The sequence below is a fragment of the Vipera ursinii genome (genome assembly GCF_947247035.1).
Source record: "Vipera ursinii genome assembly, chromosome: 7".
Taxonomy (NCBI): domain Eukaryota; kingdom Metazoa; phylum Chordata; class Lepidosauria; order Squamata; family Viperidae; genus Vipera; species Vipera ursinii.
The window spans coordinates 53,515,196-53,536,073 of NC_139521.1; the positions used below are offsets into that span (position 1 = coordinate 53,515,196).

Sequence of the window (20,878 nt, forward strand, 5' to 3'; positions counted from 1 at the left end):
GCTGATGAATTTTTCAATTGTTCTCACTTGTAATGAGTACCCACTATAGGAAACAGATAAAGTCTCCCTCAAATCAATCTGGACATCTAGTGATTGTTGATTCATCCATGTAAATTTCTTGGCAACAACAAATAAATTATTTTCCATTGCTAAAATATTTAATTTTCCATTCTAGGCTACAAAAACAAATTTACTATTATTTTCCATCCAAATGTTTAGAGCTTTTACAGGTCTGCCAAGATCAGTTGCATCCTCTTGTTTTATTTTGTAATTTATTGTGAAAAGCCAAAAGTCTTTCTAAGAAAAGGAAGAATTGGGGCCTATGTAAATAATGCTGCAAAGGATCTGCAAGCTCTAGTATTAAAAAAATCAAAGGCCAAAACCCTAAAATTAAAGATCAAATTAAAAACAACTAGTACAACTGCTCTTAGGATCGACAATTATTAAATGATGGGTGGTCTCTTCTGTTTAGAATCAACTATCAGTAGTAAAGGAACAAGCAGTCAAGAAATATGCCACAGACTGGGACTCAGTAGAGCAACTATGATTGAAAAACATATTCAAATACCATGGTGTGTCTGTACCTACAGAGATCAGAAACATGCAAGCCATGGTATTCCTGTGACATGCTATGAAAATAAAAGTTAGACTTTAAAGAAGCATGATAGAAAGCGTATTAATACTTTTGAAAACAAACCGATGAATCATTGAACAAATCAAGCCACAGTTCTTGCTTGATATGCAAATGACCAGGATCACAATAACAGAGTTGGAAGGGATCGTAGAGGCAGTGGGGGGATTCAGCCAGTTCGCACCACTTTGGCAGAATCTGTAGCTAATTTTTTGTTGCCCAGGCCCAGAATGGGCTTCTAGAAGTGGCATCCACACACAGAACCAGTTGTTCACATATTTGAATCCCACCACTGCTTAGGGGTCTTCTAGTCCAACCCCATGCTCAGGCAGGAAACCTATACCAACCCTATACCAGGTTCAAATTGTCCTACTGCAGACAATTTATGCAAGACCCATCTCTCTGGAAAAGGCTCTAATGCTGGGAAAAAGATAAACAAAAGAGGAGAGGATGGCCAACGGCAAGTCAGATGAACTTAGTTATAGGTAAAGGTAAAGGTTCTCCCGCACGAGCATGCTAGTCGTTTCCAACTCTAGGGGCCGGTGCTCATCTCCATTTCAAAGCCGAAGAGCCAGCGCTTGTCCGAGGACGACTCCGTGGTCATGTGGCCAGCATGACTAGACGCCAAAGTGCATGGAACGCTGTTACCTTCCCACCGCAGTGGTCCCTATTTTTCTGCTTGCATTTTTACGTGCTTCCAAACTGCTAGGTTGGGAGAAGCTGGGACAAGTAACAGATGCTCACTCTGTTACGTGGCACTTGGGATTCGACCCGCCAAACTGCCGACCATCTGATTGACAAACTCAGCGTCCTAACCCACTGAACCACCGCGTCCCCCGAACTTAGTTATAGAGATGATGAATTCATTTTTGGGAGACCTGAAAAACAAGTGATTGTTTTGGAAGAAAAATTATCTGTGTGATTGCTAGGAATCAGAAAGCCTGGCACATAATCAGAAATACTAGTGATGTACATTTAAATGACATATTGGCAATTTCTCTGTTACTTCTCTTCTTCCCAAAATGTAAAAGAATAGAAGTCATTGAACAATGCTAAAATACCGGTCTCTTCTTTCCTGCTGACAGATTTTAAAGTTCTGATTTATCTCAGATAGACAAATTGGGATGATCTAACTGTAATGAAATAAGGAAGAAAATTTAATATGTGGACCAGCTCTTATTGCACAGAATAAAAGAGGTTCTCCAGAAAGAGCAGTCTAAATATGTTCATTCCCACTGGCCCAAAAAGCTGTTCATGGGAATGGTGAGTTTGATTTCAAAAACCTGTCAGGTCTGCTGCCAAATGACTGTTATTTCGAGGGAGCTGATTTATTTGGTGTTAATGGCTTTCACAAGACAAATGTGCTGCTGTTAACATTGTTTTAGCAATAAATGTAATTTATAATTGTATCACTCAATCCTCTGAATCCCCAAAAATGGCTTTAGGTTTCACTCAGTGATCTCATTTAATGATGTGGATGAAGTTGCAAATAAAAGGCTCATATAATGAATTATATGTTCTTAAAGGAACTAAATAGCCTTCTCCAATGCGTCTTACTCCATTTCTAATTAAATCATGAGGTTTAATGCTTAGTTTTTATGACTATACTACTATAATGCCTGAGATCAGAATTTCATATTCAGGTCTCTATGATGACAAACATGAAATATGATATTAGGAGTTGAGCAATTGAGATTCTAAACTGGCTTTAGAAACCATTTGTATGTATGTAAATATTTATTTATTTCAATTTACTGTATATATTTACTCATTGCATATCTGTGACTATATAAATGTAGATATTCTGTATTCAGTCTCATTGCATATATGCTGCTGCTTTTTCATTCTGATCAGCAAACAGAAAATACATCAGAAAAATTTCCTTCTGCAGCCAGGGTCTTTTATAACCAATGGTGAAAGTGATGCCAAAAAAGAAAAATATAATACTATAATTTATACGGATTTAATGCAGCGTGCCCAAATGCCATTTTTAACATTGTGAAACATCACTAAATTACTATTTGTCTTTATTAAAGGTTTTGCTTTTAATAAAATAGATCTTTATTTTATTTTTTAAAAAAATAGTGGAAAGAAACAAGAAAAATATTTTATATTTTTATTAACTTTGTATGCTTCTCAGCTCCTCTATAAGGTGACTCTGGGCAGCTTACAGATTATAAAAAGATAGATAGTAAAGTAATTTAAATAATAAAGTTGTAAAAAAAACCCACCCTGAAATATAAAGGACTGATAGCACAGAGATGAAGTGGCCTTATACTGACAACCACCTCCAACAGTGAGTGGCCACCTTAGAGCCCCAAGCCAATCAGCAAAGGCAAGTTTTAATACCAAGTTTTAACAAGGCCAAAAGGGTAGGATCAGTTCTCACCTCCGATGATAGAGTGTTCCACAGGGTCAGGGCCACAACAGAAAAGTTCCCACCCATTGAAATTCCTTAGCAGACAGTCAATAGCAAGCTTCTCCCACTGGCATGAATGGGAAGGGCTAATTCCATTGGGTGAGATAGCTCCATCAAGACCCTTTTTAAAGTGCCATATACCAGCAATACATTAATACATGTCTCAGTAAGAGTGACCTTATTTCATTACAATTGTTCATACATAATCAACCTGTGTAACTGACTCATTCATAAGTCACAAGTAACATCAGGTCTTCAATCCTACGAATAACAGGGGCCATATATTGAAGGACAAGTCTCATGGCAATCAGAAGATCAGGGAGAATTCATTTGCATTGTCCTGCCATCGGTTTCCAGTAATAGGTATGTTATACGGAACAATAAGGACATGTGGAAATATTAAAATTTGTCTCAAAGTCAAATTAATAAATGAAATTACTTCCTTCCAGAATATAACTTTAATATGTTTCAAAATAAAAGATAAAGGAGTCCCTGCAGATTTTACTCCACTAGTTGTTGCTGACTGGGGTGGGGGCGGGTGGTGCTCATCTCTGTTTCAAGGCCTTTGAGCCAGCGCTGTCTGAAAACATTTCCGTGGTCATGTTGGCCAGCATTATGTCATGGAGCTACTTGCATTTGCATGTTTTCGAACTGCTAGGTTGGCAGGAGCTGGGGAGAGGATCGGAGCTCACCCCATCATGTGGCATTTGTGTCTCAAACCTGGGCTGCTGCCTTTCCAGCCGAAAAGCCCAGCATTTTAACTGCTGAGCCACACGTTTCAAAAACATGCTTTAATGACACATTATACTGACTAACTCTCCAACAACACAACAGTTTAGTAATTCCTTTTCAGTACACATGCAATATTGTCCAATTAGTGCAGAAACTTTTTTTGTTGGAGAAGACATTGCTGCTGCATGGGGAGGGAGGTGTTACAGGTTTTTATGTTTTGGATCTTTGAATGTTGTAAGCCACTCACACCAATGTGTGAGTTGGGCAGCCATATAAATTTGTTTAATAAATAAAACTAAATTGAAGACATAAACTAAGATTTATTGGACTGTTTGACATTGACAGTTTTCTATTGTTTAACCAAATGGGGATCTCTAATCCATATTCCAATCAGCTTTAATTTTTGCAAATTTATTGATTACAGGTGTTTATAAAGACCTATTGTGGAGTGTTTGTCTTAGGATTTAGTGATCATATGTAACACTTTAGTAACTCTGAAAATTAAAGTAAAGCTGAAAATTCTGCTAGTCCAAATTGAGATATCGTTAAAAGTTTTAGCCATAAATACTACAAGTGGTTGTTAGGGATAAAATATATTTACCGTAACTTTTAACATGGAAAAGATTTTCATCCACCAGTTGATCTAAAATGAGCCTCCCTGCATCCATCCAAATTCTCCATATAGAACAGGGGTGTTAAACTTCTGGCCCACGGGCTGGATGCATCACGCAGAAGCCACACCAACCCAGCTCCGGCAAGGGGAAAAAAGTTGCAATACGTCATGACACGTCATGTGACATGGCAAGTTTGACACCTCCGATACAGAAGGAAGTGAGGGAGTAATAAATTCTAAGATAAATTTATCATTATTTTAACATTATGACTTTTAAGTTGATTTAAATCAGATATTCCCAAATTCAGTTGCCTAACATTGTAAAACACCACAAGACTGTTCATGTTTCCTTGACTACAAGAATTTTTTTGGTTGATTCTTTGGTTTTTGTTCAGGGGGCATGAGTTTTACCTAAAATTATAAATTAAAATTAAGAAGTGGAAAACTCGTCTTTCAATAATTAACAAAGCTTCTTGTCCTGGCAACCCATTTTATGTACCTGTTGCACAGGAGTTACACTCAAAAGTCAAATTTCATTTTTAGCTATCATTGTCTGTATACCTATGGAACACAGTTTTTATTGTATTTTGTTTTATTTTTTAAATACAATTCTCACTGAAAATAAATTTCAAGATCAAAACAACAGAAACATAAATTAGAAAAAAGAAAAGATATTAAATGTTAAAATATAAGTAAAAAACAGTAAAAGTCAAGACAAGAAAAGGAAAAAGAAAAATATCTAAGATGTTATTTTCAATTTTCTTGTTAAAAACATTATTTTAGCCCTCCAAATAATATATCATAGTTCTCTTCTTCCCATAAACAACCCCTTTTAATCAGTAAATCTCAAAATCATCAACTCATTTTTGTTCATTTTCAGGAAAAAAAAGTCCATAAAAGTCCATTCTTTGTAAAAAAAAAAAAAGTTGTTCCTTTCCGAATCAAACAAATCAATTTGGCCAATTCAGCAAGTTCTGCCATGCTCACAATCCACTCCTCTATTGTGAGTATTTTTATATTTTTCTATGTTTGTGCATATAATAACTTTGCGGCAGTTACCATATCTAAAACCAATTTTCCATTAATCTTAAAATAAATCAAGATTCATTATGAATCATGTCCATAAGTCCTAGTAAAAATAGTTCTGGTTTCAACTGAAAGTTTTCAAAATTCTCTGCATCACCTTATACATCTTTGTCCAATATTTTTCACTTTTTGCAAGTCCGGCATGCATGGTAAAATGTCCCTTCATGCTTTTCACATTTCCAGATAGAGATAGAAGTACTGTTATGTAGAACAGGGATCCTCAAGCCCCAGGCTGTGGACTGCTACCAGTCCACAGCCTGTTGGGAATCGGGCCATGGAAGAAGCGGGCAAGCATGCAAAGCTTCATTTGCACATGTGTGGCATCTAGGTTGCATGCACAAAACCATTCTATTTCCCCTGCCCACCACCTCTGCCACTGCTGCCAGGCAGTGGAGCCAGAAAGGTGGGAACTGAACTGCTGTCTTAGATTGATTTTCTGGTGCCAAATACCAATGGCGCAACATTTTATAGAAATTCTCTCTTAAATTGTAAGACAATTGAATTTCAACAGACTAAAGCTTTTTGAGAAGGCTAATAATTCAATAGTCATTGGTTCATTAGTTTCAGCTAAAGAATTAGCTGAAAAGCAAGAAGTGGGAAAGAGCTCTGCCTGAAATCCAGGAAAACACTATAATTTGAATTGGTAGTATGCTAGAAGAAAATCTTGCCAAAGATACAAGACAGCATTCTAGATTATTCATATCACCCCTTCCCCATGTGGATTTCAGATATGCTAATATACACATTGTGCCAGCCTTACAAGGTAGACCAGACAGGAAACATAAGCAGATGGATTAATTCTGCTTTATTGTAAAGCTACATGAACCGAATCTTGCCTGTTTGAAAATACAATTCTTCCCCCAATTCCTTTACCCCTCAGGAAACAAGGTGTTTCCCACATACCATTACACACTGGTATAAGCAATTTTTAATCTTTTATCTACATGAGGAAAATATTATGGATGAAGAGAGAAAGTATTGTATTGTTTTTGCTTTTCTAACAAAATGGGAACGTGGTTTGCAATTTGACCCATATTGCATGCATTTTGTCAGTGAAACAATGGGATGCGACTGATTGGCTTTTAGAAAGTTCTAGAATTGTTGTAACAGAGATGATGGAAGAATGAGAAATGGAATCATACTGAATGAATTAAAATTTTCATTCAGAAATGATTGTAGGAGGAATGTTACTATTGATTGATAGGGTTTTTTATAAGCCTACAATAAATGAGAGAAAAAGGAGAGGGGGCAGGAGACCAAAGGTTATATATCCAACAAAATGCATATTAAATAATGATCCCTATTATAACATTAAATCTGCCTGCATATATTTGTACTTGAATATAAATAATTCTAGAGAATTATTTTTCATTTCCTGTTATATATACTCATGTTGCTTGGTCAAAGGACAAAAATCTAACATTTACAGTTGGACATAAATAAATAATTAGGAACAAAACGAAGAAGAAAAATTCTAAAATTAGTATGATGTTAAAGGCATGGTGAACAACTTAAAATCAGTTTCAAAATGGAGACATTAATATTAATGCAATAGGTACTATAAAGTAGCAGATTAAATTTAGTACTTGGAGAAATACTAATTGATTTTCATTTTATTCATCTAATCCTATCCCTCACATAATGTTCTGATAAAAACAGGGCAATTTGAATGCGTTGTTTAAAATAATAAATCTATTGGAATAGGTCCCTGAGAATTAACTAGCATGCACAGAATTCAGCCAATACTTTCACAAAAGCTTGTCCCCAAAGATTACATATTGGCAATTGCTGGAAAATTACTATCTACTGCCCTCCTGTGGCGCTACAGTATAGTTATTTGCATGATTTGTTTTAAGGAGAATGAGGGCATTTTGACTGTAAACTGCAAAAAGGTTTTCCTCATAAAGAGAAGAAATGAAAAGAAGAAATAATACAGAAAAAATACTACAACTTTTGACAGCTTTCAACATTTAATGATGAATGTTGAATTTATCATTAATGTGGAATACCCTAATGTAGAAATGCATTGATTGCTGAAAATCAGATGCAAATTCCAGAAGTGTCCATTTTTTAAGGTTTCATGTGATAAAAAGAAACATTCTTAATTATATAGTTTAAGAGTTATCCTCTCAATTATATATTACAATTATTTTTGTTCAATGGGGAAAAATAACCAAAACCCAGGATGAAGCACACTGTTTTTTTAGAAATGAAAATATTTGGAGGGTCACTCAATAGTTTGGATTGCACTCCTCAGCCTTTTTAGACCATCTCTATTTAACAAGAATGAGCAAAAACTTAAAGGCAGTTTGGTTGAATCATTCCTAAACTTTTCAGATGATTTAATCTGTTCCTGCTATGTACAACTTTCAGCCACTAATCTTATAAAATCTGTCAGAGATTATCTTACCACAAAACTCCACCAATTTTACCAAAATGAGTGTCCTATGAGCCCTTGTCCCAGAAACGATAGCTGCAAAGCCTTGGGACATCACTAGTCCCCCAACTGATCAGTACATTTCAAGTTAGTATGAATTTGAGAGATGTGATCTGGGCTGAGAACTGAGTCTATAATGGAATAATGAGGGTGTGAGGAAAAACCAGGTGTCTAGCTTTTCCTGTAGTCTGGCTTTTATGGTAATATTGGTGTGCAATGAATCACAGAGGCTTCTTTGGTGCCCATCAACGTATCGTGTTTCCCTGAAAATAAGACCTGGTCTTATTTTATTTTATTTTGTCTCCAAAAGAGGCACCAGATCTTATTTTGGGGAGGTGTCTTTTCCACTCACCTCATGGTGGTGGCACCAACAGCCCTGCCCAGCCAGCCCACTTCCTCTGCGGCCGAAGGAGCAGCTTCATTCTGCAGCTGAGAATGGAGCTTGGGCCTGCATTTCGCAGTAAGAGGCCTTTCCAGAAGGCCTGCACAGCTAAAAACTGAGCTATGGTCCATAGCTTGGTTCTTGGGTGCACAGGCCTTCTGAAAAGGCCTCTGACTGCAAAATGCAGGCCCAAGCTCCATTCACAGCTGCAGAAGGAAGCTTCTCCTTCAGCCGCAGAGGAAGTGGGCCGGCGAGGCAAGTGTCAATCCATGGAAGGCCTGGCTGCAATGGTAAGCTCCAACCCACCTCCCCAGCTTGTTTTTTAGGCATGCACCTCGCCTCAAAACTAGGGCTTATTTTCAGGGTAGGGCTTATATTAGACCCATCCCCAAAAATCAAGCTAGGGCTTATTGTTGGTGTAGGCCTTACTTTCAGGGAAACATAGACGACTTGATAGGAGGACACTTGTATGCAAAGGAAAACAAATTGCCAGCCTGCAACAATTTCTTTATTTTCTATTATTCCCCCGGTTCTAAATGACCTTCATGAGCTTCTTAAATAATTAAAATAATGACTGCTTACAGTGTTTTGGGGGTCCACCTGCTCAAACAAGGACAAAGTAATAATGGGAAGCTTCAGCTGGAATGCTGGAAGGTGAGATAGGCAGCATTTTGGCAAACAGCTGCTGTGCAGCTATCAAAGTGCTGCATGTCAACAATTCGTGAATGGACAAGTCCCACCAGCAGACTTTGGGGGAAATACAATGTTAAATAGCGGGTTCTTTGACGCAGGAATGAAGACGCGAACAGAGTACAAGTAACTCATACTTTATTTCGTGCTGTGACTGTACCAAGGGAAGTGGCTGCAACCATCTGCAATATATAGTCTAGCCCCTAGGCAGCAGCCAGCCAATAGGTTTGAATCAACCATTGCTGCCTGGGGATAGCCAATTGCAGCACAGGAGACTGATAGTCTGGGTTGCTGGAGAGCCGTTAGCTGCTCCAGCAACCCACGTGGTATTCCCTCAATAAGCCCAGTACATAACATACAACATCTTTCAAAATTCCAAATCTGCCCACTACCCCAATGTTAGAGATCCCTTTGATATTTGGCATGGTATGTTATCTACTGTACATTTTAAACACCACTTTAATAATTTAATTACACCACTACATCTGCATATAAAATAACAGGATTAAAACTTCATCTCATACTTAACATCCCTCCAATTTTGTCATGTTTCTCTGTGGACCATAGTTTCCGTTCTGTGTGCATTCCACCAGAAAACATTGAAGAGTTTTTGGAATTCTTCTGACACCTCTCTTCTACTTAACAATGAATGGGAAAATTTGCCACATCAACTCACTGCTGCCAACTCGTCATGATCTACTTGACACAGCCAACTTGCCTTGGCCAACTCTCCATGGGACAATTAAATAATTCATTTTAATTATTTTAATTGTTGGCATTCACATTTCATTTTGTTCCTACTTTTTCATCCTTTCATTAACAATTCTATTCCACCATTTCTTTGATTTTAGTGTAACTCTTGTTCTGTGGCCAGTTGGCCATAGCAATTTGGCCATGGTGAATTGTCATAGACCTGCTGAAGAAGCTTGTATCAGGGCAATTTTTCTGTGTGTTGCCTGTCACCTTTGTTATCAATGGTATCAGTTTGTATTTGATTACAATAATCTATGCAATCTATTTCTTATATATGTATTTGGTGGCTTAGTCACCCTAGTTAACATTGCCTAACAACTTAGTGTATGCTGGGATTACAATATCTGAGCTGCATATGTTCACATGAACATTAGATGGCAGTGAAGTGAAGATACTAGGGGTTTTTTTGCAGGGGGAATGGTGCCTTCTAGTGTTTTGGATAATATTATTTATTCTTGGAAAGAGAAAGATAATGGAGATAAATATTGATAAATATTGACAGAGATATCACGTTAGGAGTGGCATGGTGGCCTAGATGTGGAGCTCTTGCCTCACAGTTAGGAGGCTATGAGTGTGATCCTAGGTAGCGGCAGTTATTTCTCTCTCTGGGCTCAATGAGTAATTGTCTGCTGCGAACTTCACATAAGCACCAGGAAGGGCATACGACCAGTAAACCAATAATAAAAGTAACTGAATGAAACAATTAATATAGCATTGAATTGTCCTGTGGCAAGTTGTCCCGTGATGAGTTGTCTGTGGTGAGTAGTCCAGCAGGGGAGTTAGCTGTGGCAAGTTGTCGATGGCAAGTTAGCCAAGGCAGGTTATCCCAAACCCCAAAGACAAGGCCTCAAAAATCTCATATAGTAGAACCAAGAATGGTTTTTTCTCAGCTCAATCCATGCAGTGAAACCCATAGAAATTGATTCTTATATTCTCCAACCTTATACATTTGGACTATAGCACCAAAAATTCTGAAGTTCTATTTCCAACCTGGAATGCATGATTGAGACAAGAAAATATGTAGCTAGAATGGGGCAAAGATTAGCAATAGTGTTTGGTAATACTGTTTTATTTCTGTGACTTTATTTTTATAAGCTGCCCAGAGATGTTGTTTATATCACAGGCAGCCTTATAACACAAATAATAAAATAAATAGAAAATATAAAATAATAAAAGGCAAAAAGCCAGTTTGGTCTAGACTCTAGTGCTTAAGGCATCAGATTAGAAACCAGGAGACCGAGTTGTATTCCACCTGAAAACTGGCTGGGTGACTTTGGGCCAGTCACTCTCTTTTAGTCCATGATGTCAGGCTGAAAAAAAGCAGGCTTTGCAGTTGTAGGTAAATACTAGGAAGAAAGAAGGAAGGAAGGAAGAAAGAAGCAAAGAGAAGGAAGGAAGGAAAAGATTTGAATGTATAAATAAAGCAATACTTCTATCCTTTTAAACTTTCTTCTTTGCCAGTCTTAGAATAGCTCTCTCCCCCTTTTAATTGACATGCACCATGAGAAAATGCAAGACAATGTTTTTCTCACATTACATGTTTGCTATTCATCATTGCTTGCAAATAAAAACAATCTTGGTTTTCCTGTATCCTGGAATAGATTTTTTTTAAACCTTGCCACATTTCCTTCACAATTAATCATTTCAGTTTGCCTGTTCTCTCCTAGCATTTTTGTTGAGGTGATTGAAACTGATCGATGTAAGAAAGTTTAGTCAAATGGCTTCCCTTAGAAAACAGCACACTCAGTATTCCATTTCCAATTGGCAAATATATGTGGTTTAGATTTTGATTAAAATCTTAAGAATTGCATAGTAACCAATAAGAGGCAGTGCAAGTATCTAATAAATCATTTACTGCCAAGGAAATCTACAATAGCAAATGTATTGATGTCACTATGTTTTTTTAAAGCATAAAAATATAAGGAATAGACAAACAAGCCCAAAGGATGTCAATTCTACACGTTAGCATATTTTAGCTGTCCAAAATTAGCAGCTGCTATCAAGTTATATTTCTTTAGAACTGACAAACAGTTGCTTCTAATGCTTCAGCTAGTATGCAAAAAGACTTTCAGCAAAAATCCAGTGTTCTGCTGAAAAACACAAATGTATGGGTGTCATTGTACAGGTATAACTTGCTTAACAACTGCTTTGTTTAGTGATCAAAATTACAACAATGCTGGAAAAGTAACTTTACAGCTAATCTTCGTGTTTATGATCACTGCAGTATTTTCCTAATCACATAATAGAAATGCAACTGGTGCATGCACTTACAATCATCATCGGACTGTCCTTCTGTCATGTGATCACCATCTGTGCACTTCACAACCAGCTTCCAACAAACAAAGTCAATGGAAAAGCCAGCAGTAAAATTTCAAGTCACAGTCACATGTCTCGCTTAGTGACATGTCATTTAGCAATGGACCTGCTGATCCCAATTGTGGTCTCTAAGCAAAGTTTACATATATGCCATTATATGTATATAATTATACAACCTACATCGGGTTGTCCAACCATGCAAAATAAATTATTAATTTTACTCTTGATTTTTATTCTATTAAGTTACTTTAAAAGAAAAACAAAAAAAACTAAAGCCAATAATGAAAAATCCCCTAATAACAACAGGTAGAGATAGCAGGCAACATGTTTATCTCATCTTTAGAGTGAAAAAGAGGTCTTGAGAAGTTGCCTTCTTTTGGAAGTTCTACATCAAGACGGACTTTTTCTTTGTTCCATCACATGAGCCTTTGCCATTGTTGGGACATAGAGAAAATTCTCCTCTCAGATTTGAAGATTTAAGATGGACAGAACGGAAGAAATTGACCCTGGGTCCTTTAAGACCTTTGAAGGTCAAACACTAACACTGTGTAAAATTAATCATAACAGTGCCAGGTTTATAATTTTGCAATTAAAGTTTTCAAATAATTTCCCGATTCTAAGTTGCAAAAAAGAGAGCATACTCTCATGCTACATTTAACACTTTTACATTTTTATTTAATTAAATCAGCCATTGTACACATTGCAGCTATGTATTGTTAGTGCTGTTGTTTTACATCTTTAATACATGCCCTCATAGATATATTCAGTTAAGTGTTATCACCATGGGAACAAGATGCCAATTTATCAACTTAAAATCACCTTCTCACAGTATTCAAGTTCTCTGATAACACAGCAAAAATCAAAACTGAAAAAAGGAGAATAGCCATTATGCTGTTACACAGAACATCATCTGCACCGCAAATAACACAACAGAAATGCATTTCTTGTAGAGCCCCAGTCTTGAAGGTTAAACAGTGATGTTCTTGACAATGAGAAATGAGCTATTGTGTATCCTGCAATTAGGTCTCCTTTCATTTTGGCAGTCATTTAGTGCTTGTGTCCTGCTTTGCCAACAAAACAAATTTGTATGGCACTGAGTAGGTTTTTTTTTAAAACCAGGAAACCGAAACCTCCTCAAATGTTTCCTTTCTCTTGACGTTGTTTAATGATGAGGTGCCATTTGTAACATTTATTTTCAATGTTCTGAGCACTGAGTCTGGTTGTTTTGTTTAAAGAAACAAAGGCTAGCAGGGTTTTGAAAAATATTCAGCCCTAGAGGTCATCATCATTGCTGAATATATTTTGTGTTTATCAAATAACTGACTCAAAATGTATATCATTTCATTATATATATATATATATATATATATATATATATATATATATATATATATATATATATATATATATATATATATATATATATGTATATATATATATATATATATATATATATATATATATATATATGTGTGTGTGTGTGTGTGTGTGTGTGTGTGTGTGTGTGTGTGTGTGTGTGTGTGTGTGTGTGTCTAATTACATATATATGTTAAAATGCTACAGAGCTTCAGACCATTATTAGAATTAGGTACAGACCACAAAATAATTCCAGGGTCATATATGCCTTCTTGGAAAATCAAAGTGCAGACATTTACATGAATAATGCTTGAAAGGTGGTTAAGAACTATAAATAAAATAGCAAGAAAAAAAACTAAACAAATGCTCGGTGGATTCCTGTCTCCTTATAACTAAAAATCCAGAAAAAAACCTCAAACACGATGGTAATGTCTGTTTGCTCAGTGCTAGGAAGGATGAGAAGCAATTGGCATGATTATAGAGAGGTCATGTTTTTATACTCCAATGCCACATGCATGTTCCAGATTAAGAGACAATCTTGACAGAATGTGATAAATCAATTTTTCCAAAAAGTAAAGGTTTCTTTTCCTCCTTCAAAATGTCTATAGTGCAGTGGACAGCATAAACCACCACTTCTAAGACAGCGTGGTTAAAGGAGTGATCAAAACAGGATAAAAATCAGAACTATTGAATGCACCCATTTCATGTCCCTGATCTAAAAGATTTAAATACAGTATGCAAAAGTGCCACAGATACAGGTGCTAGCACGTTATATCTAACTGGGTATATTTTTCTTCAGGAAATCTTGAAGTGGCTTTCCCAGGAAGCAAAGAAGCAGTAATGGCTGCAATCAACTGTCTTGTAAGGAAAACAGCTGAAATTTGAGGCGTTGTTCTGACTCTTTTTAGTCAAGTTAATTTATTACACTGGAAGTGCTATGAACACAGGAGGACTGATTTGCTTCGTTCTTTATAGAGCCATGTCCTAGCTGTAATGGATTGTTAGCAATATTACATCAATTATTCTTCAACGAATCTTACAGTCCTGATGCTAAAAGTATTTGCAATAGGCAGTGCTTCTTTCTTTCCCTCTTGTGAATCCACATATTTTCTCTATTTACAGTTTAAAGTTAATAATCTTTAAAAAAAACACACATGTACACTGTCATTTCAAGAGGCCTGTGGAAGAAACGTATGTGTTTATGGATCTGGTGCAAAAACAAAGAACAATAAAAATGCCAAGGTTGACAGACAGTTAGGAGAGCACAAAGTCTATGATTTAGTCGATAAAACCATCCAGAATGAAGGATGTGATCTTTGGTCACAAATTAGCTTACAGATATTTAGAAACAAAGAAAATGAAATGGAAAACCTGCCCTATATGCTCAAAGTAGAAACAACAGTGTTCCCTGACGATTATGTTAAATAATAATACCTATGATAAAAGAAAGTTGGATAAAGCTGGACAGTTAATGGATATGCGTGGTGGTCTATGGGTGAGATTTAGCAGCATCTCATTTGGCCTCTTTCTTCTGGTCATCTTTGCAGAAACGCCTTAATAATTGCTGAAGTTCATGCTGAAGGTCATCCTGGGGTAACGCTTCTGGTGTGTCCTCCAGCAGCTCCACATGAATCCGGTTTCCGTATTGATCCTTAACCACAGTCCTCTTCTGTGTACTAGCTTTACTCATTGTTGTCCTATAAGAAGTCAAAGGGGCAATGAGTGACGTCGTATGATTTTTTTTAAAGAAATTGCATTCTGTTTTTCATTTAAAAATTTTAGCATGAGTTTTGAGTTCCTCTAGGTGAAAAGACAGTGACTGCACTTAAAGAGCAAAGAAAGGTGCTAAACATTTATATATAAAATACCAATAACATTATTTTTTTAAAAAAGTATTTTCCTTTCTTATGCTACACTTACACAATACAAGCCTAAATTTACAATCAGATTTAAACTGGTAGATTTGTTAAAATGTCAGCAACTTCTTGAGAAATTTCTTGTGGCATAAATTTGCGCAGGCAGGGAGAAATAATTGCCTAAAGCAGACATGTCAAACATAAGGCCCGTGGGCTGGATGTGACCTGCGAAGGGCCCAGATTTGGCTCCTGGGGCAGTTCCAGAAATGGCAAGGGACCAGCCACTGCTGCCCCAGCCCTGGCTCACCCCAACCAGGCTGGGAGCTCCCCATCAGTGCACACACAGGAAACAGTGAGTGGTTGGGGGCTGGTGGTATGCAGCAGCAGCTGCAGCTCATTTGCCTCACACACACACACCCCGCCCCTCCTGGCCTCACTCTGTCATGCCTGGCCATACCCCGCTTTGCCAGGCCTCTCCTTGTCTGGCTCTGCTTTGCCGGGCCGCACCTCACCACGCCTGCCTCACTTTGCAGGGTCTCACCTCTCCTCACTTGGGCCATGGAGTTCTGTAAGCCTAGTGCCCCAGAGCATGCCTGGCCTGTGGGATGAAAGGCAGGGAGATGGGAGTGTGTGGTGGCACAAGCTGAGCGTCATCCGGCTCCCAGTTGCCATTTCTGCCACGTGGTAGGGCCAGAGAGGGGAACGCAGCACTCACACCGGATGCAGAGCCACAGCCTAGAACTGCTGGCGGCTGGCAATGTGTGAGCCTCTGTGGCAGCTGGAGAGAAAGGGTGAGGAAAAGGAGAAAGCAAGAAGACTTTCTCTCTATTTGTCTCTCTCTCTCTCTCTCTCTCTGTGTGTGTGTGTGTGTGTGTGTGTGTGTGAGAGAGAGAGAGAGAGAGAGAGAGAGAGAGAGAGAGAGAGAGAGAGAGAGAGAAAGAAAGAAAGAAAGAGAAAGGAGGGGAAGAGGAGGAGGAGGAAGCTGAGGTGTTACAAAAAAGGGAAGCTTCCCCCTTTCTCCCCTCTTACATTTTTTTAACCTCCTCCCACTATATTCAGGTGCCAACTGGAGGAAAAGAGCAAGAAGGGAGAGAAAGCACTGAGAGTTTTTGTGAGAGCGAGAGATTGAGCCAGCAGGGAAGCGAAAGTGTGGGAAATGGGGAGTCTTGCAAACAGAGTAAGAAAACTTACAAGAAGGGGACCTCTCTCTCTCTCTCTCTCTCTCTCACACACACACACACACACACACACAGAAAGAAACTCTTCCTGCTTTCTTCTTCTCGCTCTTTCTCTCCAGCTGCCACAGAGGCTCACACGTTGCCAGCTGCCGGCATTTCCAGGCTGTGGCTCTGCATCCGGTGTGAGTGCTGCGTTCCCCTCTCTTTAGATCAGTGCCCCCCATTAGCGCCTCCATGGCTCACTTACCTGCCTGGTATTGCAGCCTGTGAGTGCTTCTCTTTCCCCGCCCCTGCGTGGGAAAGCCAGACTAGATGCCAGGCAGTTTGCAGAAGGCCAGCAGGAAGGTGAGGCCCTTTGTGGGGGGCGGGTTAGTTGTGTTACGATTCTCAGAAAAGTGAGAGACCCGAAAGAAATATATGGAATTATCTGCAAAGGACTTCTGGGGAGATGGCTTGGAGCCATGTGCTGTATCGGGAAGGTGGTGTGTAGGCAGGAGAGAGAGCAAACTCGCAGATTGGCTTTGTAGTCTATTCTTGCCACCTCCCCTCCCTAAATTTCAGGCAATAATAGAATTTTTGGATTGAATGGGAAGTTAAGAGGAATTGGCGTGAGTTGAAATTAAAATGTCGAGTCAACTGCCCCCCCCCAATTATTTTGTTGGAGACGTGGAAAGTGTTTTTTGCTTCCACTTCCCCTCATCTGCTCTTTTATAATTTAATCCAGCCTTACCCAAACTAATGTCTTTTGGGTACCATGGACCACAGTTCCTATCATCCTGTGGCTATGCTGGCTAGAAATGCAATGCCTTATTTTCTCTGCAGTATGCGCCTAGGAGGCAGTAGATCTGTGGGATTTAGATGTGCTTAAACATTTGCTTCTTCTGCCTAATTTAAGTCAATGTCTAATTCAAAATTAAATGTTTCGGAGAAATTCAGGGTGGTTTACAAGAAAACTCTCAAAGACAGTTATTGTAAAGCATCACCAACACTGCATAAAACAATATTAAAAGTGTGTATTTTAAGAAAGAAAAATATTAGTAGTAATTTACTTAGTGCTGTTTGACCATAAAATGTGTTGTTCAACATATGCCTGGCTGAACAGTGTGTTTGGAGTTGTCTCTAAATGGGTGAGGGATGCACTGTTCATATTTTCCTTGGGAGAAAGTTCTATAATTGGGGTGCTGCCTCTGAGAAGGCTCTGCTTGTGGCCACTGTTCTATGAACCAAACCAGGGGGACCATCTGGCCTAAATGGATGGTAAACAAAGATGATTAGGGTCTGGAGGCTAAAACACATGACAAATGTTTGTGGGAATTGGGTATGTCTAGCTTAGTGAAAAGGACTAGGGGTGGTGACAGGATAGCAGTGTTCCACTATTTGACGGGCTGCCAAAGAAGAGGGGGTCAACCTATTTTCCAAAGCATCAGAAGGCAATAATAGATGGAAACTAATCAAGACGAAAACCAGCCTAGAACTAAGGACTTGTGAAAACAACTAACCAGTGAAAAGGCTTGCCTTCAGAAGTTGTGGATGCTCCATCAATGGAGGCTTTTAAGAAGAGATTGGATATTCCATTGTCTGGAATGGTATAGGTCCCCTGCTTGAGCAGGGGGTTGGACCAGAAGACCTCAAAGGTCTCTTTCAACTCAGTTATTCTTTGAGACAAGCGCTACCAACCTCTCTCCCTCCCCTTCCTGGGCACAGAGAGAGGGAGGGAGGGAGCAAGGGAAGGAAGGAGGGGAGGGAAACAGGAAGAAAGGGAAGGAAGGAAGGAGAATGGAATAAAAAGGAAGGAGGCAAGGAAGGAGAGGAGGGAGGGAGGGAGGGAGGGAGGGAGGGAGGGAGGAAGGAAGGAAGGAAGGAAGGAAGGAAGGAAGGAAGGAAGGAAGGAAGGAAGGAAGGAAGGAAGGAAGGAAGGGACAAGATTTGAATGTATAAACAAAGCAATACTTCTATCCTTTTAGACTTTTTACTTTGCCAGTCTTAGAATAGCTCGCTCTCTTTTTAATTGACATGCACCAGCATATTTCAAAGCTGTGAAACTAAACTCAGACAGGTTTGTAATGTTTTTATGATATATTGATTTCATGGAGGATAAAAAAGTATTGTTCTAACATACATATATAATAAAGCAAAGGAGGGAGATTGGAATGAGAGGGAGGGAGGGTATGAAGGAAGTCCTGCCACCAGCAGCCCTGATGCCCTTTCACCATCCCCTGGTGGTCTCCCATCCTTTTGCTGAGAATGTTTTGGTTACAAAGCCAGGTCTCTTCACATGGAGAGGGAGTGGGACTCCCTCTGACCCACGCACATTGCCCTCCTGCACCCACCATGAGCAACCTGGCCAAGGAGAATGAGCACAGCAGTGGCACCCTCGAGGAGGTGGTAAACGCAGCTAGGCACCCCCTCGGGGAAGTGAGCCTGGACTACGCAGGGCTGTAGGGTCCCGGTGCTGTGGCGCTTGACCTCCACAGCCCAGGGCTCCGGGCAGTCTGTGCCACCGTCTAGGGGCCCCCCTGCATGGCCTGAGAAGAACGATGAGGCTCCTCCAGTGGACCATGCCCCAGCACTCACCCCAGTCCCACCACCCCATCTGCCAGAGACCCTCAGATCCATCCCACTCCTGCCCAAGCCCATAAGTGATGCTGAGCTGGCCATGTCCACCTAGTAGGCTACGGCCACACCAGCCATGCCCACCCAGTAGGCTGCACCCACTCTAGCCACACTCACCTGGCCCCCTGAGGGCAACCACAATGCTGATATGGCCCTCAATGTAATTGAGTTTGACACCCTGGCCTAAAGGAACTGTAGGTGTAGACTGTAGCCTGTTTCTGACTAAGATCAAAAGTTGAGTTAGTGCATAGTTACAATGCTATGTAGAGTTAGAAGTGGATTATTTAAACTGTCCTTTAGTATGGTTTGAACTTTTATGTAAACATTTTATCAATCAGAAACTTTCAGTTATAAACATGTCTTAAGTTCTTTTCCTTCCCGATACTGGGAAAATTATTTTGAGAGACATTATTGCTTTGTAACATCAGTGCCTACATTCCTATGTTCTAATCCAGCAACACTGATTTTTGTATGATAGTCCTGCAACAAGGAATCATTAACAAGATAAATGACAGAAGGAGAACCATATCCCTCACTACAAACCTGCTCGTTTTTATCATTCCTGCCCATACTTTAACGAATCTCATTGATAGGAAGATGGAATACAAGTCAATAAATAAATAAATTTGTCATTCGGTAGAAGTCCTTCGGGAGAAGGGCGGTATAAAAATTTAATTAATTAAATAAATAAATAAATAAATTATACATTGAGACAAATGAAGGGACATAAGCTCTATTGTATACATATTTTTACTACTACTTCTCTTTAAGTAAGAGGTTTCTGCAGTGATGGGAATATACAGAATTACACCACAAAAATAATTTATTCAGTAGAAAGGACAGCTTTTTCCTTTGGGTTGTATTCCTTGAAAATTTCAGCCCAGGCTATGGAGGTAGCCTCTGCTGACATTTTAGTTCTTGGAGAGGAATATCAGGTTCATAGTAAGCATCAAGAAACAAATGAACTAGGCTGTTTAACTATTTGATAACCAAAAAAAAATTCATTCTATTGTTATTAAATTACTAAAACCCTTTTTATTTTTCCTTCTATTTCTGATATTCAACCCATGAATGCTACTAGTTATATTGCTAAAATGGTGTCATCCCCACACAAGAAGGAAGGCCCATGGCTTAGGAAATGTGCGTGCTATTATATGCACAGACACTCACACCTGTGGAAGTTTGTAGAAATAGAAAATTAGAAGTAATACACTAGATTTCTAATCAATAGCATTCCATGCTGCAACAAAAAAACCTTATCTTGTTGCCCTCTTCTTCCTAAATCAGGAAAAGAAATAACAATAAATACTATATCCTTCCCCAGAAATTTGGGCTGCATTCCCATCCCAACACATCTGCCTAGTACAAAATATGGGGAGGATATGATCTCATTGTCTATTTGGGGAGAATAGACATGTTCTAACTTCAAAGGTGGAAATGCAGCATCAGATTTTTCTTTGAGAACTGATTTTGATAATTCTGACATCAGAGAAGGAATGTGACAGTGAGAAACTGGAAATTTTGCCAATTATTGGACTGGCTTCACACGCTTTACAAATTATTGGCAGAAAAGTAAACAAACAGTTGAATCAAGAAAGGAACAGAAAGAATAATAGGTTTATTCCCTCATTTTGACTGGAGTATAATTTTTAATATTTTAATTATATAACACTGCCAGAGTCATTTGGGAGCTGAGGAGCCATAAATTAATCAAATAAAACACATTAACAGGATTGTCCTGTCCAAGAGTTTGATGTGAAAGAAGTACATTTGTCTGACTGTGCCTGAAGCACTTCAACTGTTCTCAAAGATCTAA

General features: G+C 38.8%; 2 protein-coding genes across 2 annotated transcripts in view; one reads left to right on the forward strand and one right to left on the reverse strand.

The window, feature by feature from the left end:
- Window positions 1-12,249, forward strand: part of CAMK2D (calcium/calmodulin dependent protein kinase II delta) — a gene marked incomplete at its 3' end in the record, with an annotated part of 168,582 nt that extends 156,333 nt beyond the window's left edge. The window contains exon 19 of the mRNA XM_083367087.1: window positions 11,968-12,249. Within this exon, the coding sequence (XP_083223213.1) occupies window positions 11,968-11,986 (19 nt within the window). The remainder of the gene's footprint in view (window positions 1-11,967) is intronic.
- Window positions 12,250-12,714: 465 nt separating this feature from the next.
- ANK2 (ankyrin 2) overlaps window positions 12,715-20,878 on the reverse strand; it is a 334,365-nt gene continuing 326,201 nt past the window's right edge. The window contains exon 49 of the mRNA XM_083367958.1: window positions 12,715-15,112. Coding sequence (XP_083224084.1) covers window positions 14,929-15,112 — 184 coding nt within the window. The 3' untranslated portion in view covers window positions 12,715-14,928. The remainder of the gene's footprint in view (window positions 15,113-20,878) is intronic.